Here is a 15,954-nt window from a genome sequence, read left to right on the forward strand (position 1 = left end):
TTCTGCCCACCGTCCGTGCCTGTTCTCGTCCCGCGTCCTGTTTTCCTCTTTGTTCGTTCGCAGTAGTCTAGAAAACGCGTCTGCGCAGACGTGAAGGAAGCGGTTATACTACATATCAGCGTAATGCCGGGAGAAGGAGGGAGGGAGTTAGAGAGGGCAGTGTGAGGGAGGGAAGACAACCGACGCAGCGGGAAGACGGGACGCGCCCTTCAAGCTTCACCGTTCAACGCTCAGCCTTGACGTGTACAAGCAGAAGCAGAGCAGCAAACAGAGTAGCTAACTTCATATCTATTCCCGCTGAGCAGCAGAGGCATTTCGGAAGGAGGCAGCTGTCAGCTCGCTCACTCCCGTCGCAGTTCAGGGCGATGATATGTTCAGGCTCCCAGAACGATACTATCGCCTCTTAGATCTTGCACCTTTCTTCTCTCACAGCAGTAAATCTTCTCACTTGCTCATACAATCTCATCCTTCTCCTCCCTCTCCTCCGTCGGCTCTGGCCTCTCCCAACTTCCCTCTCCCTCTCCTTCCCCAACTTTCGACAGCTTCCCCTTCGGGACCCAGTGGAACGCGAGATCGTTGAAGACGTCGTTGGGAGGGAAGTTGGGTGGGAGGAGGTGGGTCTCTAGGTGGGGAACTGAGGGAGGGGAGAGGCGACGCGTGAGTCAGCGAAGAAGAGAAGAAGGAGAAGCGGATCCGGAACGAGGTGAAGAATAAGGAGACGCGGAGGCAAATCTTCGGTGCCAGCGAGGGAACGAGGGGGTAAAGGGTGGGAGGGAAGGGGAACGAACCGATCAAAGGAAGACAGGGAGCGAGAGCCTGAAGTTTCTTGAGCGGTTCCCTAGAAAGTATAAGCAAGTCAGTCGACAGAGAATCGTCTCTCTCATTTTAGATCGTGCTCGCAGGGAAGCGGAGGATACTTACCTCACGACGTAGCCCGAGATCTCGTTCGACAGCAAGATCAACCGTCCGAGCGCGTCTTCCGACCAGTTTGAGAAGAGAAAGTTTTGATAAAGCGTACGAGGACAGTGGGGCATGTAGACGAGAGTGGTTGAGTCGTCGGAAGGGAGGGGGTGGTGGCCGTGCTGATGAAGAGGAAGGAAAGACAGCTCAGCGGCATCGAGGGGGAGGAAGAGGAAGAGGAGAGAGAACGACGAACAGTGTTGGTGGGAAGCACCGATATCGAGTAGGATCCCAACAAAAGTTCGTCAACGGAAGTGAAGGCTGGATCGTACGCTTCCATCGAGGTGATCTGAGCAGTCGGGATCGAAAAGAGTGTCAGCAAAGGTCGACATGAACGGAGGTTGGAGAAGGAGCACAGAGGGAGAGAGCTCACGTTCAGCCGTTTTGAAAGGTCTAGCAGGAGAAGAAGTTGCATCTGAGCTATCCTCGAGTTCTCCAACGAGCCCAGTCCGAAGCAGACCATCCGACTTGGGTGAGGGAACGACTCATCGTCGAGAAGACGTTCAAGCAGGGCTGAAAGGAAGGAAGGGAGGGACAGGTGAGCTCTGTTCTCCTTCAGCTCGCTTGCTCGAGACCATTCGAGCTGTCCGCCTTCCTATCCAAAGAGAGGAATTATACTCTACTCACCTGTCCATGCTGCTCCCCAAACTCCTTCTAGCAACGAAGCTCTCCTTCCTTCGAGAACGACCTCGAGCTTCTTCGACCTCACACCGTCGTCGGATCCGTCCGCTAGAGCTGGTTTCCCTCTCCCCTTGCGATGCTTCTTGGGTTTCGTGGGTGCTACGGGAGTCTTGTATCGAATGGTTGAGACCTTGATGAATCCTTCCTCATCTGCATCTTGAGTTGAACGAGGCGGCATCGACGTTTGAAGGGAAGGAAGGGGATGTTCCGTGAGCTTTTCCTTTCCTTCCTCCCCTTTTCCCTCCTTCCCTCCTGACCATGACTGTTGATTTTTCCAAATTCCCGAACCCCTCCACTCTATCTCTATGAGTATCTAAGTTAGTAGCCAAAATATCAACGAACGACTCTTCTTTCTCCTCGGGAGCATGCGAGGGACGAGGCTCGTCTGTTACGATCGTTCGAAGGATCGCTGCTTCTGACAGAGGAGCAGGGTGCGACGACCTCTACTGCATGACGAAGTAAACATCGCTATAGCTCTTCCTCGCCTTTAGAATGAGGTGGGGATCGCTCTCACCAGTGACTTGTCTACTAGAGAAAACCGACCCTGTCTCCCCCATCCAAGATCTGCTTTCTTGAAGTCTTCTCGTACCATCAACGGATCATCTGATGTATCGAACTACAGCTCTACTCACTCTTCACCGCAATGCAGCAGGTGACTACTCCACTGATCCCTCCTCCCTCACCCCAAGCACCCGACTCGATCCATCCCAACTCCTCTTCCAACCTTCGCTCAAGATTCCAAGCCTGCTGTTCCGAGTAGCCAGCCACGAGCGGCATCCAAGCTCGATAGGTCATTCGGATGTTTTCGAGAGCTGCTTCTCCTGCTTGATCAGCGAGGGCGTCTGGGGAACAGAAGTGAAAGTCAACTCGACGCGTCTCGGAACAGGGAGAAAGAAAGCAAAGTGAAGGCTGAAAGACTGACCATGTCCTCTACGTCCTACTTGAGCCTCTACTGTACGAGATAGAACCTGAGAGAACATCCCAGAGGCGAGGAGGATCCCTTCGAAGTCGTGGGAGAGGGGCGATGAACGACGCGTCGCAACCTCTTCGTCTGAACGAAAGAAGGTTGTATGAGGATCAGATGGTTGGAGTTCGAAGTCGAAGACTGAGAGACTCACGAATGGAAAGGAACTGCGAGAGGGCAGGGTAGCGAGCAGAGAGGTCGGTTCCGTCGTCGAGGTAAAGTTGATGCGAAGGCTCGGAAACGAGGAGAACCCCTCCAGGAGCTAACGACCTTCCGATCTCTTCCACCAACGAGGAGTAAGGATAGGTGCTATTGAGCCACCAGCTGATGAAGCTTTGATTGATGAGGTGGAAGGAGGCATCCTCACTGGCGGAGAAGGTCGAAAAACGGAAGAGGTAAATCTCGACGCGTCGAAAGACAAAGAAAGAAACACGATGCTCACTAGGGCAAACCGAGAGACCAGTCGAAGGCTGAGAGGAGAATAATGGATCAGCCCTTGATAGATTCACAAAGGGCGAAGAGATTTGCTTACAGTGAAGAGCAAGATTGGGAAATTGAGAGCTACGCGTGGAAGTGAAGCGAGAAGAAACGAAGCGTCAGATTCTCGCTTCTTCAACTTTGAAAGAAGCAAAGAAGCGCAAACTCTGGAGCTCACTCTTCTCGTTCTGACACAGAATCCATCCCGACGCAGGCTGCGTTCGGAAAGCGTTGAGCTACGCCTGAGATCCAGAGACCTGTTCGGATAAACGACGGTCAAAAGAAGAAGAGGTCAACATTCCGTTTTGCTTCCGATTTCAGCTCCACTCACTCTGAATCCCACTTCCTATATCCAGAACTCTTGATCCCTCGGAGCTCAACATCACTTGGATCCGAGCAGCTGCAGCCTGAGGGAAGAAATCGCCGTAGAGCAAGCTCAACCACCGATTCCAACCAACCTCAAGCGAACGAGCGATGTCCGTGGGAACGAAGTAATTTTGAGGCTGGGTTTGTTGAGGATATACAGCTAGAGGACAGAGAAGCGGCGAATGGAAGAAACCTGTCAGTCAATCGAGCTCGAATTGTCCGTCGGGGGTGGTGGCGAAAAGCGAGCTCACGATCAATTTCGACGGGGAATCCAGAAGGCGAGTACTGATGAGGATGGTAGGTGAAGTCCTCTTCGGGAGATAGGAAAGGGTAGTAGGCAACTGAAGTCATCCTGGAGTCTGGAGGAGTAGAAATGGAGGGCAAGATGTTGGTGGTTGAAAGTCGAAGCGGAGGCTCGGCCAGAAGTTGAGTTTTGACGCGTCGAGAAGGTCTCGCGTGGTATCGAACAAACTGACTCGCTTGCGGTGCTTTTGAGTTTGTAAATGAGGAATAAATGACTCAAAGAGATCGCAGAAAAGAGAGCGGGCGGCGATTCCACAGAACGGACGGAACCGAAGACGACGCGTCGCAGCTCGGCTTCCTTTCCTCTCGAAGCGAAGAACCAGCATCGAGCCTGGAGCATCCAACCGTCGAGACTTTAAGGTTTCCGAGTGAGCAGTGCAGCCGATAACATAAGCCTGGACAGGAAGGAAGGAAGGCGGTGAAGCGACTTCCTTCATCTCCCCTCATCGACCCCTGAGTTCAGGAGCGGAGTCCCTTCCTTTTTCGAGCTCTGCAATTCTGCTTCACCCCAGTGTAGCTCTTCCGCTGTAAGAGATCGGCTGGGAGGCTGACACATCAATTCGAGGCGTAAAATGCTGAAACGAGAACGGGAACGCGTCGTGTTTCAAGCAGTCGCAGGCGTCCGAAGCGAGAGCGGAGCAGAAGAGAGTTTCGCTCGGAAATGACGATCATAGCTGAGTAAACAAACGAGAATTGCCGAGATCATAAATGGAAGGAAGGCAGAAGACGGAGCGATGCGAGGTTGACGCCGAGAGACGGTTCCCCTCATTCTCTGATGCAGCACTGACAGACCAGCTTCCGTTGACATTGAGAGTTTATATTGAACAGGCTACGAAGGGTCAACGCTTGGGAGAAGAACGGACCTGCTCTCTCGAGACACGGAAAGGGAGGAGCGACGCGACGGGCAAGGTCGTCGTGGTTTTGAGTGTGAGTGGGTTGATAATCTCGAAGATGTTTGCCTTCCAGTCAAAAAGGATGAAGAGGGTAAGTGGAGGAAAGTCGCTGGCCGAGAAACATCAAGTCCAAAAGGATGGGGGAGGCTTTGAAGAGTCGAAGGAGATGCGTCGTTCTGCGCGACCCGAGGAGAGGATGGGGGTACTGGTCGAAGGGAGTAGCATGAGAAGATATACCAGTCTAAGTAAAGGGATGAGATGACATGGATACAAGCAGAAAGGACGGAGAACAGAGGAGGTGAAGGTCGAGGGAACAAATCGTGAGCTCGACCTCTCTTCTCTTCGCTCCCATCCCTTTCCTCTGATCCTCCAGAAGTTCGAATTCAAACGGGCTCACCAGTAAGAGATCGGAGAGCCGCTTCAGATACGATGATCGTTTGAAGAGACCTGAGAAGAAGGCGAAGGGAGATGATGAGCTCAAAAGGAAGAGCGAGGAGAGGTACAGAAGGAAGAGATGCTCACGAACCCCGGTCGAGAAATCCTCAGAATCATCTTCCGTGAGTCCAAATCTTCCCTTGGAGACGAGAGGCTTCATACCGAGAAAATGAAGAAAATTGGTTGCTGGCCGTTTGGGTTCAAACCGCCTCGAGAGGAGACGCGACCTCGTTCCTCCTCAACGATCACCGCGCTCTCTACACTTCTCCCCTCCCAACCCTTCCTTCTCGACCTATTCCCCTTCAGCTTGATGTCTCAAACGTGGTCTGTCGGCGAGAGGGTCCTCTGTTTTCATGGTCCCCTCCTCTACGAAGCCAAGGTCAGTCCTTCTGCCTTCAAGGACGAGCTCGACCTCGTCCCTTCCTCCCTCCTCCTCCTTTCCTGACGCCATGTTCCCTTCCTTTAACGTTTACAGCTCCTCAAAGCTATGGAAAGGGAGTCATCGGTGAAAGGAGTTATGGAGATGCAGTACTGGGTTCACTACAAGGGATGGAAACAGAGGTAAGTTCAGAGAAGAGGAAGGGAGGAGAGGTCGACCTCGTCTCGTTCTCCTTCGAAGGACTTCTCGTCCTCTCCTTCCCTCGAGCATACCATGCAGACGTCATCGCTCGTATCGAATTATTCAACGCTGACTTCTTCCTTTCATTTGCTTCCTTTCTACCCACAGCTGGGACGAATACGTTCCCGGTTCCCGCCTCTTCAAGCTCAACGAAGAGTCCCTCGCGAAGCAGAAAGGACTCGTCGATGCTGCTCGTCAACAACAGCTCCTGGAGAATGCAGCCTTCGAAGAAAAACAAGCCTCTGCTGCTGTCGCCGCCGCTGCCGCTGCCTCGGCTCCACCGCATCACGCTGGACCCTCTGGATCAGGAGGAGCAGGTCCAAGCACGAAGGCGAGCGGGTCCTCTCACCCGATTGCTTCTGGTTCGGGAGGAGGAAGGAACAAGGGGAGGGAGGAGATGATCTCAGGGTCTTCGCATGGTCCCAGGAAGAGAGCTAGAGAGGGAGAGTCGGTGAGTTTTGGAGCGTCCTTGGAGGGGATAGGAAGGAGGGGAAGGAGACGCGCGCGAAGGAGAGCTCGAGCTGACCTTTCTTTCCCTTCCCTCTGCCTCGGTGTGCTTGTTCGTAGGAGGGAGACTACATGAGACGACCAGAGGTCAAGATTCCGATCCCAGAGGTCCTCAAGGTACAGCTCGTCGATGATTGGGAGGCTGTCACCAAGAACAACCAGGTGAGCTCGACCCTTTCTCGTCCTCGTCCTTCTCTCCCTGTTGTTCGAAGCTGACCTTCTTCTTCGACCTCTTCTTGACTATCTTTCGAACAGATTGTCATCCTTCCTCGAACACCAACCGTCGCTGAACTCATTCAACAATACAAAGCCTACGCCATAGACCGAATCCACAACCCTTCTGCCAACCCTTCCTCTTCCTCCCATCGCTACCACGTCTCTTCTTCTCGACGAGCTGATGCTACGTGAGTCTTCTCTTCACATCTCTACACCATACTCTCACCGCGTCTCGCATTTCTGATATCTCTTCTCCTCCGAAACCTCTTCCTCTTTACCTCGCACAAACTGACCTCTCTCTCTTCCTCTTCTTTTCTACCCTATCCTCACAGCAAATCCATCGCCATCCTCACCGAAGTCCTCTCTGGTCTCCAACTCTACTTCGATCGATCTCTAGGAGCCAACCTCCTCTACCGCTTCGAACGACCGCAGTACGTCGAGCAGCGAAGACAGCATCAGGAGGCCGCTGGAGGGAGCGGGTCGGGAGAGCTTTTCGAGGCGAGCAAGATCTACGGAGCCGAGCATCTGTTGAGGTTGTTTGGTGAGTGCTACCTTTTTTCTCTCCTTTTTTCTCAGACCGTTTGCCGCTGGGTGGTCGGTGGCAGGAGGAGGAGCAGGGAAGGACGAGCTTTTGAGCTCACGCGTTTCGAGACTGACCCTCGGTCTTCTTCTCTTCCCTCCCCTTCGCTTCGCTTCTCTCAAAACGATTCGCTCGCAGTCAATCTCCCCTCCTTCATCGCTCACACCTCCATGGACGCCGAGTCGGTCTCGCTTCTGAGAGAACACATCGTGGATTTCATGAAGTGAGTTTCCCTCGACCTTTCCTCTCTCTCCTCCTTTCCTCTCCCTCCTTTCCCTCAACTTCGACCCACTAACTCGTTCCTTCCTCGTTTGATCGTTCCGCAGGTACATGGTTAAAGAGCAGAAACGAATCTTCATGCCCGAGTACGAGTTGGCGACGGCAACGTACATCAATCAGTCGAGGGCTTGAGGAAGGGCTGGAGGGCTGGGTTGTGGTTTGGGTGTGTACAAGGGGACGGGATGCGATGCATGTACTCGATTTGGACTTGTGAAGCTTTGTTCGGCAAAGAGGGAGGAAGAAGGGAACGAGAGAGAGAGAGGAGGGGACGACGCGCCGACAGAACGGCCGCCCTTTTTCGATGTCGAGCTCGTGGGGTCGAGAGCAGAGTCTCTATTAGTGGAAGCTATGAGCTCCTAGCTAGAAGCTGCTCATGCTCTCATGCTCTCTTGCTGTCTCTTGCCTCAGAAATGAAGGCAAGCTCAGCGATCCAAGAACGAGAAAACAAAAACCAAACGCGCCGAAACGAAGCGACGTCGGCCCTCTCGAGACCTCCCGCGCCTTTCTCTCTCTTTGCGCAGAGAAAACTTTCTTCAACGCTCCCGCCCTCTTTCTTCTTCTCGTACCCTAACGATCACATTCATCTCGGAACAATGCACTCGAGAAAGTTTGGCGGAGCAAGAAATCGATCTCTTCACTGCGCTTGGAAAGAAAGCACTGACCTCGTTCGCTCTTCTCCTTCTCCCCAACCCTCTCCTGCCCTCCTCTCATAACCAGCACAAGCTTCCTCTACTCTACACCTTACGCCACTCACTTTCCTTTAACTCCTCTCCCTAAACAAAAAGACTCAAAGGCAAAGCACTCTCTGCTTGCGCGCCGTACGGAACGGGAGGTGAGTGCGAAACGAAACGACCTTGGTTTAGAGCTGGCAGTTTGAGGGATGAGTACGAGAGGTACGAGATATATGGGAGAAGGAAAGCTGACTCCTCTTTCCGCTTCCCTCGTGCGTGCCTTGCTCGTGATATCAGGTTTTTCTTCCCCTCAAACCACCACCATCAACGCACCGCTTCCCTCGCCGTCGAGCTCTCCTTCCCTCTCTCTCCTTCGGCCATGTCGCTCACTCCCTCTTCCTCACCTTACCTCTCCTCCTCCTCTTCGGTCGAAACGACGCTTTCCTCTTCGTCCCTCTCTGGTTCTCAATCGCAATCTTCCTCCCTGGATCACTCGAGGAAGGAATCCTGGGACGAAGGCGACGGGTCCTTGCTCGTTCGACGAACCAACCACCTCCCTCCCTCGCAACAGAACGACGACGACGACTTGGAGGAGGATTGGAAGGGTGGAGTCAGTTTGAGGAAAGGGTGGGAGTTCCTGGATAAGGGAGGAGGCGGTGCTGCGTATAGGAAAGGTGGACTAGGAGGGAACGGCAGGGCAGGAGGAGGAGGAGGAGGAGGAGGAGGAGGGAAGGGAGGAGGAGGGAACGAGTCGGAGGAAGCGAACAGGGTGTCGGTTGCTGAGACGGTGAAACCTGAGCTCTCTCTCGCAGACTTGCCTCCTTCACCTTCCTCGTGGATAATAGGGAAGATAGGGAAGAGCCCATCCTCGTCGTCTTCGCTAGCAGCAGGAGGAGAGTCGGAAGATCTCATTGCTACGCTTCCCGCACCTCCTTCCTTCTCCACCACCACCAGACGAGGATCGGATGACGTTCAACCACCAGGATCGACCTCGAATTCAAACTCCTCCTCGACGACTTCCCTCTCCCTCCTCGGCAAGAATGGAGTTCGACCTCTACCTACTCCTCTGACGAGTTCAGCTTCGTCGTCAACCAAAGGATCGATACGGCCGCTTCCTACTCCTCCCTCCCTCCTCCTCGTCGTCGACCAAACTGCGAGCTCAACTTCAACGTCGTCCTCTTCGATCTTCCCTACTCCTCCCTCCTCGAACCTTCAAACGGAACAACCTCCCTCGAGACAGATATCAGCTGCCAACACCACCACCCCTACCCCTACCCTCGTCAACGATACCGCCTCCCTCTCAGCCTCAACTTCGACCACCGCCTCTTCTTCCTCTTCCTCCTCCTCCTCTCGATCTTCCACTCCTCCCCGTCCTTCAACGTCAGCAACGACGAGCAACCTCGGCCCTACCCATCAACGATCGTTCTCAGCTCAACCTCACCTTCAACCTCAACCCTCCTCGTCCTCGCAGCCGTCGCTATCCATCTCCACCGCCTCCGCACCCTCCCTCCCTCTCAAACCAACCTGGCTTCAGTCCAAAGCTCTCCCTGCATCACCTACCAGTCCAGGGAGAAGACCTTCCACAGCACCTACCACGCTCGAGGTTCCATCAGGAGGTCCCAACGATCCCCGACCAACCCACACCCATTCCCATTCGACCTCCCACTCGAACCACCTGTCCATCCGTCGAACCAACACCCCTCCCTCTTCCTCTCCCCTCCCCTTATCCCCAGCTCCTCTCCTCCCTCCTCGTCCAACTCCTCAGGTCCAGAAACACGTAGCCAAAGCAGAGTTCGCTCCTTCGTCCCTCCCTTCCAACCCAACGGCGACGACGACGACGCGACCCACGCACGCTCCCTCCCACTCGGTCAGCTCCAGCTTCGGAGGAGGAGGGATGCGGAATCGTCTAGCAGCCTGGGGAGGGATGGTAGGAGGCGTGGCAGGTGCTGTTTACTCCGAGTCCAACGCGTACTTCAACCAGCCCAACGAGCACGCGGCGTCCTCGTCGAGTGCGAACGGAAACGGAAACGGAACGGGAAGCAGCAGTAAATCACCTAAACCTCTCCATCAAGTCCTCTTCTCTGCTCCTGGGACGGCGGTGAGACATCTCAACTCGTCGTGGAGAGCTTCTTCCTCCAACACGAACGGCAAACCGTCGAACGCGTCGAGTTCGAACTGGGGAGGAGCCAGGAGGGTCACAATGTACGACCCGAACGGACCTGCTGGGGTGCTGGTTGCAGCTGGGGAGGGGAGGGTGTTTGGGAGGGAGGTTGGAGAGGTGGTCGGGGAGGGGTGGGGTTTGGTGGGTGGGACGAACGGGAAGAAGGTTGGCGAGGGGAGGTTGGTGAATGGGAAAGGGAGGGAGGTGTTGCCTGCTTTGGTGGTTAGGTGTGTGGATTACTGTGAGTACGAACGAAAGGAGTGTTTTGGGTTCGAGGAGGGTTTGGGAGGGTGAGGGTGAGGGGGAAGAGGGAGAGGGAGAGGAGGGAAGAAGAGGAGAGCTGACCTTGGTGTTGTGTTTTGTGGTTCGTTCGTTTGCAGTGGAAACCTGGGGACCTAGGGAGGAAGGGATCTTCAGGATTAGTGGAAGGGCTACGCATGGTGAGGTTGCTCTCTTTGTCAAAAGCAAAGGGAAGGAAGAGGGGAAAGGAAGGAAGGAAAGAAGGTCGCGTCGAGAAACTGACCTTGGTCTTCTTCGTTTTCGTTTCGGTGCTCGCAGTCCAAAAGCTGAGGAACCAGTTCGACACCGGAGCGGATATCGATCTTGCTCTGTCGGACCCATCGGATCTGGATCCTCATGCTGTTGCGTCGGTGTTCAAGGCTTATTTGAGGGAACGTGAGTTGGCTCGTCTCGTCTCGTCTCCTCTTTCCCTCCGTTTTTCGAAGATCGAACTCGAACTGACCTCTCTTTCTTCTCCCGCCTGCCCAGTCCCCTCCGCAATCCTCACCTCAACCCTCACCCCCTCCTTCGACGTCGTCCTTCGAAAGTACACAGGTTCCCCAGCTCGAGATCAAGGCTTCGGGGTCTCGTCCGTTGCTCGACCTGAAGGATCGTTGAAGGGAGGGGAGCAGAGGGCTGCGTTGCTGAAGGAGGTGAAGGATCTGTTGGAGAAGCTCCCCGAGGTGCATTGGTGGTTGCTGAAGGCGGTGGTGTGCTTGTTGGATCATACGGTGAGTTTGACGACGACGCGTCGAGCTTTTTCTTCGTTCGAGCGAGACGAAACTGACGAGACCTTTCTCCTTTCTTCCTTCTACAGTCCAAGTTCTCCCACGAGAACAAAATGACCCTCTCGAATCTCCTCCTCGTCTTCTGCCCGTCGCTCTGCCTCTCGCCGCCCTTCCTCCGACTTCTCGTCGAGAACCACACGACCCTCTTCGACAAATCCCCTGCCGACCTCAACTCCAACTCTACCGCTCTCCTGTCCAACCCTCCTCTCCTCCCACCTCGTCCCAAAGTCGACAACATCACCAACTCTCCGGTCGTCCCTCCCAGCACTCCCACTCGCAAGAAGATGACCATCGACCCTCCACGCCTGGACGTTCGAGTCCCTTCGACTTCCCCTCTCCCGTCGTTCGCTACTCTCGCCAAAGAAGAGTCGAGTTCAGGATCAGGACAGACGTCGACGGGGTGGGAATCGCCAGCGAAGAAGGGAGGGTTGAAAAAGAAGTTGGGAGTTCCCGTCGCGTCCGAGGGAACAGGAGGAGCGTCGCCGTCGGCTTGGAACGGAGGAACAGGATCGATGAGGAAGAAGAGGAACATGTCCTCCCCTCCTAGATCGACGTCGTCTGGATCGAACAACGGGGATGGAACGGAGGAGATCCTCGTGTCGTCTTCGTCGAACACGAAGGATCGAGCATCGATGTTCTCGAGTAGTAGGAAGAACGGTTCCTTCGTCGACCTCCAAGCCTCGGTTCCACCACCTCAGTCATCCCTCCTCTTCTCCTCTCCTCCTCCTCCCACCAGCAGCACTTCGAGCACTCGTCGAGCCTCAGAGGAAACCAAACCTTCTCCCTCTCCCTCCTCTCCCGCCACGGACGCACCTCCAACTGACGTTCTCCCCCCGTCGGGAGTCGTAGCAGCTCGTCGACACATCTTTGGAACGCCCATCTCAGATCGGTTCAAGTCTACCACGACACCAACGTTCCACTCTTTCCGACGCTCAGGAAACTCCAACAACTCCCCTTCCCCCGATCCAGCAACTGCTTCCCTCCCCGACCTCGCTGTCACTTCCAAGCCGTTCCATCGAGGAGGAGGAGGGTTCTTCGGGTCGTCGAATCACAAGGTCGTCCCCGTCGTTCCGGTGAAGAGCTCGGAGGCAAGTGGGAGTGCGAGCGGGAAGAGAGGAGGGATGTGGAAGCGAGGGAGCGCGATGGTTGGGTTGGGAGGAGGAGGAGGACACGGGGGTGGACTGGAGGAGGGGTTGGGGAGGACGGTGCTGGATGCGGTGAAGGCTTTGGAAGGGGGTGGTGGGAACGGGGGAGGGTCGACGAGGGGTTGAGAGGGGAGGGAGACGCGTCGTTCGTTTTCTTGCTTTTCTTCGTTTTTTTTGAACTCCTTGCTTTTCCGAACTTCTTGCTTTTTGAACTTCTTGCTTTTCGATTTCTTGGTTTCGTTTTTCCATCGCTCGCCTCCACTCGGTTGTCTTTTTCCTACCCTCTCCTCTCAACGAACCTATCCTTACCTCTCTCTCTGCACCGTCCGTCTCGCTGCTTCGTCTTCGTTTATTCGTTTTTTGCCTTTACTCTATCCCATCCCTCCCGCTCACTGACTCGCATCCATACCCTTTCCTAACCTACGGCTTTTCTTTTATGATACCACGAACGAGACGAGACGAGATGAACGAGATTTCTCTTTTTTTTTCGCTTGGAGAACTCTTTGATGATACCCCCTTTGGACGATCGAGGTGTTAGACTTGCTTCTGAGTTTGATTGTCTTGGAGAGGAGCTGTGGATCGGATAGCATGGCGTTTGAAGGCTCGAGGGTTTGACGCGTCGGGACGCGCGCAACCCCTGGGGGTTTCCTTTCGATCTTGCGACGTCCTGAGGAATTCGAGAAAGAGTGAAGACACATCTGATGTACCCAAACCCTCTGGTTCGAAAGTTCAAGGGTCGAAGTCCTTCTCCTTCTCGGCGTCGAGCTGAGTGGGAAGCGAGACGAGGAGAGAGGAACGAAGGTCAGTTTGATTTTCGCAGAGAGAGAGAGAGAGAAAGAGAGAGATCCAAAAGCTTCCTCGAGACACAGAAAAGAGAACTTGAACTTGCCTCCCTCATCTTAGCCGTCCAAAACTCCCGGAGTTTCACTCTACACCCATCCTCAATCGAGTTGCTCGCGTCGTCGATCACGTTGAGCCTCCCAACGATCACCGCCTCGTAAGAGTTCTGCCGAGCCAGGTGCTTGTAGATCTCGTTCGAGATAAGATCTTGGTCTTCTTTACAATCGGAGTCGATCTCACAGTCGGGATGATGGAGGGTGTCGAAGTTGACCAGCAATGTTTGGGCGGTGAGACGAGCGAGGGATTCGACGCGAAGAAGGATCGAGAGGTCTGGGTTCGTTTTAGGGGAAGGTGACGCCATGGAGAATTGCGATTGGAAAAATAAATGCGATGTAGGTCAGAGAGGGAGGAGGGGAAGAGAGAGAGAAAACACAAAGAACTGACGAGTCCGATCTGGTAAAGGAGGAGGCCAGGCCTGCCCTCCCTCCTCCTCCTCCTTTCTCTTCAGGAATCGGAGCCGTAAGGGTGGGTCGAGGACAGCTATAAGGTTATGGATCCATCGTACCGAGGTTGAATCTAGGCTGAACTCTTCCTGCAGAGCGAGGAGAGCGCGGAGCGCTTCGCTGGAGAACGGTTGGAAGGCGTTGTCGTGTTGATACGGATCCGATTCCTCGACTCCCATCTTGATGTTGAGCTCTTGCTCGTGCATGGACCTAGCGAGGAAGGTAGCTTTGGAAGCGGCTAAGATGGAGGAGTGGTCGTACTGAAAAGAGAGACGGTTCAGCGTCGAGAGGGAGTAGAGAAGGGCGCGTGGAGGAGAAGGAAAGAGCTCACTTTGTCGGAGAGAAGGAGCAAAGAACGAGTCTCCAGCAGAGTTGGGAGCTTCTGGAAGAAGGACCTGAACGGGCACAGTTCCGAATGAGCACGAGAAATCCTCTGAGGGATTCAGAAACGACTCACAATCCATCGTACATCGCCCTCAGCAGAACCCTCCAGTCGTCCGTCTTGTCTTCGAGTTTGATCGTTGGTATCCCTCCTCCTTCGTTGGAACCAACCAGGAGAGTGTCGGCGAAGACCTCTGCCTTCTCCAGAACACTCTTATGGACCTTGAAGAGCGTTGATTCGACGTGAAGAAGGACGTTCCCGTCGGCGAAGAAGAAGGTCGTTGAAGGAGAGGGAGCGTCGTTCGTGACTTCCACCTGAGCAGTTTTGCGCTTCTTGGAGGCTGAAGGGTCACTGGAGGTGGAGGAAGAGGCTCTGGGTGGCATACTGAAGCTGAGAAGGGGCAGAAGAAGGGGACGAAGAAGGAAGCAAGGGGAAGGAGGTCGTGGTCGGATGGTTGAAGCTCAACTTCTCTCTCCTCCCTTCCTTCCTCCCAAACGCCTTCTATCGATTCGGAACTAAATTTTCAGACTTCAGCAACCATGTCTCCTCCTTCTTCATCAGCACCTTCACCCTTTCTCAACTTGATATCGAATTCTACAGTCATCAAACAAGGAGCAGAAGCAGTTTGTCGTCTCCTTCCTCAGCCCTCCCTCCCTCCCCTTTCTTTCCCGAGCTCACAATCTCGCTTCTCTCCACTCTCTCTTCTTTCTACAGAAAGTCTACAAGACAACCATCTTCCCCTCTCAACCTCCCGTTCTGATCAAACATCGTTTCCCAAAGCTGTATCGACATGCTCACCTCGACGCTCAACTCACTCGAGCTCGGGTCACCTCCGAAGCAAGATGTCTCGTTCGAGCGGCGAGAGGAGGAGTCACAGTTCCTGGATTGAGAGGAGTCGAGGTGGAGAGTGGAGTGGTCGCTATGGAGTGGGTTGAAGGTTGGAGCGTGAGGGAGGTGATGGGTGGTGGGGACGAGGAGGACGACGTCGAGGGGAGTGAGGATGGGGAGGTCGAGGGAGGAGAGGAAGAAGAGCTCGTACAGAACGGCTGGGACGGATTGGATCTTGGTAAGTTCTCGAATAATGTTCTCTCGTATACGTTCTAGCTCTCCGACCTTCAAGAACGAGCCTCTTGGGACCGCAGAGAAGCGAAGGAAGGACCCACGTCTGTTCAGCTCGAGCTTACCTTTCCCTCTTTCTCCCTCCCTCTCAGCCCTGTTGCCCTCGCTCATAGGCTCCCAACTCGCTCTCCTCCACCTCACAGACATCATCCACGGTGATCTCACCACCTCCAACATGATGATTCGACCCCTAGAACCCTCCTCTCCCAGCTCGCCGTCCTACGAGCTCGTTCGTCCCTCTCCCTCTCCCTCTCCCTCTCCCTCCTCGTCCTTCTCTGTACTCACCTCCTTTCTCTCTCTTTTATTTCTTACGTTACTGTCATCTGCATTTACAGGTCATGATCGATTTCGGCCTCTCCTTCTCCTCCACCCTAGCGGAAGACAAAGCCGTGGACCTCTACGTTCTCGAGCGAGCGTTCTCGTCGACGCATCCTGGGTCGGAAGGGCTGTTCGAGGAGGTGATGGTTGCGTACGAGAAGAAGATGGGGAAGAAGGCTTGGAAGGAGGTGGGGAGGAGGTTGGAGGATGGTGAGTGGGAAAGCCCCTTTTTTTCTGTGAGAGAGAGAGGGAGAGACGCGTCAAAACGAAAACTGACTTTATCTTTCTGTTCGGATCTCGTCTGCGTTCGTTTTGTTTTTGCAGTGCGGCTGAGAGGAAGGAAACGAAGCATGCTTGGATAGATAGAATTCAACATGCTTTATCCAGCTTCTCTCTGCTTGTACTCGACTTGACTCCCGCAAGACGAAACCCTCCTTTCTTCTGTCTCTCTGCACCCCGGCCTCGTTC

General features: G+C 54.4%; 6 protein-coding genes across 6 annotated transcripts; 3 read left to right on the forward strand and 3 right to left on the reverse strand.

The window, feature by feature from the left end:
- Positions 1–439: 439 nt before the first annotated feature.
- Positions 440–1,610, reverse strand: BDY24DRAFT_394937 (SRR1 family protein). Its single transcript, XM_076641245.1, has 5 exons — positions 1,334–1,610; positions 1,157–1,249; positions 922–1,082; positions 789–838; positions 440–634 (listed from the first exon to the last, which is right to left on the reverse strand). Exons 1-5 carry the CDS (start codon positions 1,421–1,423, stop codon positions 453–455), a joined length of 576 nt encoding a protein of 191 aa, XP_076494968.1. The 5' UTR covers positions 1,424–1,610; the 3' UTR covers positions 440–452.
- Positions 1,611–2,226: 616 nt separating this feature from the next.
- On the reverse strand, positions 2,227–3,836 carry BDY24DRAFT_122408 (uncharacterized protein). The gene is made up of 8 exons (XM_076635945.1): positions 3,700–3,836; positions 3,414–3,608; positions 3,261–3,339; positions 3,138–3,166; positions 3,048–3,075; positions 2,760–2,971; positions 2,564–2,692; positions 2,227–2,483 (listed from the first exon to the last, which is right to left on the reverse strand). The coding sequence occupies exons 1-8, from the start codon at positions 3,797–3,799 to the stop codon at positions 2,266–2,268; spliced, it is 990 nt and encodes a 329-aa protein (XP_076494969.1). The 5' UTR covers positions 3,800–3,836; the 3' UTR covers positions 2,227–2,265.
- A 1,553-nt stretch (positions 3,837–5,389) lies between these two features.
- Positions 5,390–7,412, forward strand: EAF3 (Eaf3p; the record flags this gene model as incomplete). Its single annotated transcript, XM_076637481.1, has 9 exons — positions 5,390–5,458; positions 5,555–5,640; positions 5,807–5,892; positions 6,013–6,149; positions 6,266–6,367; positions 6,461–6,609; positions 6,754–6,962; positions 7,140–7,224; positions 7,328–7,412. The coding sequence occupies 9 exons, from the start codon at positions 5,390–5,392 to the stop codon at positions 7,410–7,412; spliced, it is 1,008 nt and encodes a 335-aa protein (XP_076494970.1).
- Positions 7,413–7,975: 563 nt separating this feature from the next.
- On the forward strand, positions 7,976–12,595 carry BDY24DRAFT_122456 (Rho GTPase-activating protein). The gene is made up of 5 exons (XM_076635946.1): positions 7,976–8,112; positions 8,249–10,353; positions 10,493–10,552; positions 10,671–11,122; positions 11,209–12,595. The coding sequence occupies exons 2-5, from the start codon at positions 8,331–8,333 to the stop codon at positions 12,448–12,450; spliced, it is 3,777 nt and encodes a 1,258-aa protein (XP_076494971.1). The 5' UTR covers positions 7,976–8,112; positions 8,249–8,330; the 3' UTR covers positions 12,451–12,595.
- A 404-nt stretch (positions 12,596–12,999) lies between these two features.
- BDY24DRAFT_122491 (BTB/POZ domain-containing protein) lies at positions 13,000–14,594 on the reverse strand. The gene is made up of 5 exons (XM_076635947.1): positions 14,125–14,594; positions 13,999–14,062; positions 13,609–13,927; positions 13,214–13,494; positions 13,000–13,089 (listed from the first exon to the last, which is right to left on the reverse strand). The coding sequence occupies exons 1-5, from the start codon at positions 14,430–14,432 to the stop codon at positions 13,054–13,056; spliced, it is 1,008 nt and encodes a 335-aa protein (XP_076494972.1). The 5' UTR covers positions 14,433–14,594; the 3' UTR covers positions 13,000–13,053.
- On the forward strand, positions 14,589–15,848 carry BUD32 (serine/threonine protein kinase BUD32; the record flags this gene model as incomplete). Its single annotated transcript, XM_076637486.1, has 5 exons — positions 14,589–14,672; positions 14,764–15,115; positions 15,261–15,397; positions 15,504–15,696; positions 15,811–15,848. The coding sequence occupies 5 exons, from the start codon at positions 14,589–14,591 to the stop codon at positions 15,846–15,848; spliced, it is 804 nt and encodes a 267-aa protein (XP_076494973.1).
- Positions 15,849–15,954: the final 106 nt, after the last annotated feature.

Source organism: Mrakia frigida (genome assembly GCF_051309035.1).
Source record: "Mrakia frigida strain ATCC 22029 unplaced genomic scaffold BDY24scaffold_23, whole genome shotgun sequence".
NCBI classification, from domain to species: Eukaryota; Fungi; Basidiomycota; class Tremellomycetes; order Cystofilobasidiales; family Mrakiaceae; genus Mrakia; species Mrakia frigida.

Coding starts and splice junctions, on each gene's coding strand:
- BDY24DRAFT_394937 (XM_076641245.1), bottom strand. CDS start 1,423: ATGGTCTGCTTCGGACTGGGCTCGTTGGAGAACTCGAGGATAGCTCAG. Junction 839..921: donor ATCTCGGGCTACGTCGTGAG/GTAAGTATCCTC, acceptor TATACTTTCTAG/GGAACCGCTCAAGAAACTTC. Junction 635..788: donor TCCCTGTCTTCCTTTGATCG/GTTCGTTCCCCT, acceptor CCCCTCCCTCAG/TTCCCCACCTAGAGACCCAC.
- BDY24DRAFT_122408 (XM_076635945.1), bottom strand. CDS start 3,799: ATGACTTCAGTTGCCTACTACCCTTTCCTATCTCCCGAAGAGGACTTC. Junction 3,167..3,260: donor TCTGTGTCAGAACGAGAAGA/GTGAGCTCCAGA, acceptor TTCCACGCGTAG/CTCTCAATTTCCCAATCTTG. Junction 2,693..2,759: donor CTCGCAGTTCCTTTCCATTC/GTGAGTCTCTCA, acceptor TCTTTCGTTCAG/ACGAAGAGGTTGCGACGCGT.
- BDY24DRAFT_122456 (XM_076635946.1), top strand. CDS start 8,331: ATGTCGCTCACTCCCTCTTCCTCACCTTACCTCTCCTCCTCCTCTTCG. Junction 10,354..10,492: donor GGTTAGGTGTGTGGATTACT/GTGAGTACGAAC, acceptor GTTCGTTTGCAG/TGGAAACCTGGGGACCTAGG. Junction 11,123..11,208: donor TGTGCTTGTTGGATCATACG/GTGAGTTTGACG, acceptor TTCCTTCTACAG/TCCAAGTTCTCCCACGAGAA.
- BDY24DRAFT_122491 (XM_076635947.1), bottom strand. CDS start 14,432: ATGCCACCCAGAGCCTCTTCCTCCACCTCCAGTGACCCTTCAGCCTCC. Junction 14,063..14,124: donor AGGGCGATGTACGATGGATT/GTGAGTCGTTTC, acceptor GTGCCCGTTCAG/GTCCTTCTTCCAGAAGCTCC. Junction 13,495..13,608: donor TCCTTTACCAGATCGGACTC/GTCAGTTCTTTG, acceptor AAACGAACCCAG/ACCTCTCGATCCTTCTTCGC.